We start from the raw sequence: 4,289 nt of genomic DNA on the forward strand, positions 1-4,289 counted from the left end.
AAACGAAAAGGTCAACAGCAGCAAGTGACCGAAGAAGTTACGGTGGAAGAAAAAGGCAAGGCTCCAGTCACGACCGTGACAGAAGGTCCTGTAGAAGAAATTGTTGAAGACACTGTATTGCCGTTGTCACTTCCGAAGGTTACACGACCTATTGAGGTGGGAGAAGTTTTAGAAGATGTAAGAGATGATGTATGTAAAGAAAAGAACTTGGAAGATGATGTAAAGAAAAAAGATATAAAACATATGGAGCAAAAGAACGTAGATAGTTTATCAAAAGATAAAAAATCACCTGTTTCTGCGATTGAAGATCGAGCAAATGACATTGTAGTACCTCTATTTTATTCTGATGTAGTCGAATCTAATGATGCGGAGAACAAAGAAATGCACGACACTACACCAGAAATACACGACAAATCCACACATAAAAAATTGAAAAAGCATAAAGTCGATGAAATTATACTAAATGGTAAGTTTTCAGTTTTCTTTGTGTGCGATAGCTATTTACGCAATATTAATGCAAAGTATGAAAGAACACGTTTATATTTTATACAAATTGCATATATCAGCTAATGGACATGTATAATATAAGGTATTTATCACCTACAGTATTAATAAGTGTTAATGTATATAATAAGATACATTATCTTATATATTAAAATACATCTTTCGCTTCATGAAAAGTTTTGTGTAAACATATATATGTGAGAATGCAAATTTAATATTTATTTTTATTTTGCAGATATTGTGGAAAAACCGATTTCTGAGGTATGTTAAACTTTTTTGCACTATCTACACATTAGTCTAATATGTTTTAAAATTATAATATGTTTTTATAGCCACAAAAAACGAAGCCTGAAATTGCCGAAGAAAGTGTGAATGAAATTGTGAAAATTGATGCAGAGGAACAGCATGCTCAACTTTTGGTACAAGAAGAAGAGGTGGTACGTGTTGGACTTGATATCAAAAAGATATCTCAAGAAAAAGGCAAGGTAGTTATCACCGAGGCAAAAGAAATTGTCGATGTTACCGAAGTGCCAAAAGCTATCAAGAAAAAGAAAGAGCCTAAGAAGAAACATATAACCGATGCTGTCGAGAGTTTTGGTGAAACTGCAGAAGAAATAATAATGGATAAGCCCGTAGAAGAAAAAGCTAAATCTATTGTGGAACAAAAGCAGGAAACTATCGTAATTACTGAAGTAGATGTACAGAAAGTATTTGATAAGGTACCGGAAAAAGGAATTCCTGCTCAAGAAGAAATAACTGTTGAAACAACCAAAGAAATAAAAAGTAAACTACCAAAAGAAGAACAAATACAATCAGATTTTATAACAAAAGAAGGACTCACAGTTATCGAGACAATTTCAAGCGCAACTACTGAAGAACTTCCTAAAAAAACAAAACCAACGAAAGAAACAGCAAAACCAGTCGAAAGTGTTGGAGAACAAGTTGATGTTAAAGAAGTTACTGTAAAAAAAGCGCCTATAAAGATTAAACCAAAACATGCAGATAAACAACAAATCGAAGAAAAAATTGTAGAAGAAATTAAATTAGAAAAACCACAAAAAGAGAAAGCAGAAAAATCATTACTTACAAATAAAGAAATAGAGACTACTGAAATTATTTCTGAAGTTGCAACCAGTGATTTAGAAGAAAAGAAACCACAAAAAGAACAAGCTATAACTACAGAAGAATCAGAACAAGATGTAAAAGATGTAAAAGTGACAGAAGTAATTATAAAGAAAGCGCCACTTGTTAAGAAAGAAGAAATAAAGGAAGATCGTTTAGATGAAGTAACAGAAGATCTAAAACCAGAAAAACTTGAAAAGAAAAAGGCTAAACCAGATGTAGCTTTACAACAAAGTATTGAAATTTCAGAAATAACAACAGAAATAACACCTGAAGAACTGGCTACGGAAAAAATGCCCGAAACAAAAGCAAAATCAAGTATTACACCAAAAGAAAGTATTGAAGTTACTGAAGTAACTGTAGCTACAGCAGATGACAAAATAATCGAGAAAGAAAAACCAAAGACTGTAAAAGCTAAAGTTGAAGAAGAAAAAATAGAATTAGCTCGCGTTAAAAAAGATAAGGTTATTCTAGAGAAAAAACCTATTATTGAAGAAGAACAAAAAGAAAATTTAGCAGAAAAAATACCAATAAAGCCTAAAAAGGAAAAAGTACAAATGGACGAAGTTCGATTAGAGACTACAGACATAGCACAAATCATACCGGAAACTAAAGTTGAAGAAATGCCAAAAGAATTGCAAGAAGAAACAACTTTTCCTAGTATTGAAGAAAAACCAACAGAAAAAACCACTGAAATATTGGAAGAAAAGAAAATTGTCAAGAAAAAGAAAAAGAAGCCTATCAAAAAAGATGAAATAGAGGAATGGGTAGAGCCTGAATATGAAAGACCTGTGTTAGAACCAATGCCCGAAAAAATTCAATGGGAGCCAACAAAAAAGAAGAAAGAAAAGAAAATAATTCCTGAATCAATGCAGAAATTAGTTCCGCAAAAAATTGAAAGAAAAGAAATTAAACCTACAAAATTAACATATCTTGAACCAATGAAAGAAACAGTACAATTTGGTACAATTAAATTGAAAAAAGTAAAAATTGAGAAAAAGAAAGAAATTAGCGAACCTAAATTCCCTAAGATTATGTTACGTAGCAGAATCACATTTATTGGTGACTATCCACCAGAATTACAAATGCCGAAAATTACATACCTTGAAGAAAATCTTGTACAAACTGGAATTCTATCTAGGAATACAGAAGAAGCTTTACAAGTATTAAAGAAAAAGTATAAGAAACCTAAGATGTCAGAAAAAGAATTAATAGAATTAGAAAAATTAGACAAAGAGTTCGAAGAGTTAAAAAAGATTCCTTTAGAACAAATAGAAGACAAATCTATTTATGAGAGGGCACCTAAAAAACCTGAAAAAACACCTGAAGAACCACAAAAACTCGTTATTGGAAGAGGTGAAGTAAAACAAGAAGCTAAAATTGAACCAGAAGAAGTTAAACTAAAGACAATACCGGAAAAGAAACCTGATGAAACATCAGAGACTAAACCAAAACCTAAACAAAAAGAATCTAAAGAAGAAGTACCAAAGAAAGAAAGAGAACAGCCCAAAGAAATATTAACACACGAAGATTTTAAACCACTAGACTTTGATAGACCAGAAATTGAAAAGTACATACCTGAGGAACAAGAAACACCTAAGAAGCCAGAACCTGAACCTATTCCAAAATCATATGAAAAACCTAAGAAAAAGAAACCTGAACAAGATATTGAACAAATTCCATTAATAAAAGGAAAACCAAAACCAGAAGAACCCGAAGAAGAACCTGAAGTCAAATTTCGAATACCAACATCAGAAAAGCCAGAAGATGAGCCCGAAACAATAACGTTAAAAGGTTGGAAAAAACCAAAACCAGAAGAAGAAGATACACAAAAATATCCATCTGAGGATAAAGATGTTACTTTGCGACCGCCGAAAGAAGATACCGAAGACGTTACAATAAAGCAAAAAATAAAACCAAAAAAACCTAAAAAGAAAGAAACAAAGCCAGAAGATATTACTGAAGAACTTATATTTAAAAAAGAACCAGAAGAAGAGCAAGAAAAACCAACAGAGAATCTTATCGCAAAGAAACCGGTGCAGGAAGAAGTGATAGTAAAGAAACCAAAAGAAACTACTACTCCTAAAGAAGAAATAACAGATAAAATAACGATTAAAAAGCCAATAGTTGACAAAAAGAAAGAAGAAATCACTGAAGAAGTTACATTAAAGAAAAAACCAAAGAAGAAACCAGTTACGGAGGAAAGTGCTGCTGAAGTTACTATAACAAAACCTGTTCCGGAGGAAAAAGAACAAGTCCCGGAAGAAGTTTCAGAAGAAATAAAATTAACAAAGCCAAAAAAGAAACCAACAAAAGAAGAAGTTGCAGATGAAGTAACAATTAAAAAGCCAGTAGTTGAAGAAAAGAAAGAAGAGATAAAAGAAATTACTGAAGAAGTCACATTAAAGAAAAAACCAAAAAAGAAACCAGTTACGGAGGAAAGTGCTGCTGAAGTTACTATAACGAAACCTGTTCCAGAGGAAAAAGAACAAGTTCCGGAAGAAGTTTCAGAAGAAATAAAATTAACAAAGCCAAAAAAGAAACCAACAAAAGAAGAAGTTGCAGATGAAGTGACGATTAAAAAGCCAGTAGTTGAAGAAAAGAAAGAAGAGATAAAAGAAATTACTGAAGAAGTCACATTAAAGAAAAAACCAAAGAAGAAA

The 4,289-nt window shown here is 31.9% G+C and overlaps 1 protein-coding gene across 1 annotated transcript in view; it reads left to right on the plus strand.

The window, feature by feature from the left end:
- Positions 1–6: 6 nt before the first annotated feature.
- LOC109862389 (titin-like) overlaps positions 7–4,289 on the plus strand; it is a 14,212-nt gene continuing 9,929 nt past the window's right edge. Inside the window, exons 1-3 of the mRNA XM_020442426.1 lie at positions 7–466; positions 740–765; positions 837–4,218. Coding sequence (XP_020298015.1) covers positions 244–466; positions 740–765; positions 837–4,218 — 3,631 coding nt within the window. The 5' untranslated portion in view covers positions 7–243. The remainder of the gene's footprint in view (positions 467–739; positions 766–836; positions 4,219–4,289) is intronic.

The sequence above is a fragment of the Pseudomyrmex gracilis genome, unplaced genomic scaffold (assembly GCF_002006095.1).
Source record: "Pseudomyrmex gracilis isolate BER0280 unplaced genomic scaffold, ASM200609v1 scaffold_1711, whole genome shotgun sequence".
Classification (NCBI taxonomy): Eukaryota; Metazoa; Arthropoda; class Insecta; order Hymenoptera; family Formicidae; genus Pseudomyrmex; species Pseudomyrmex gracilis.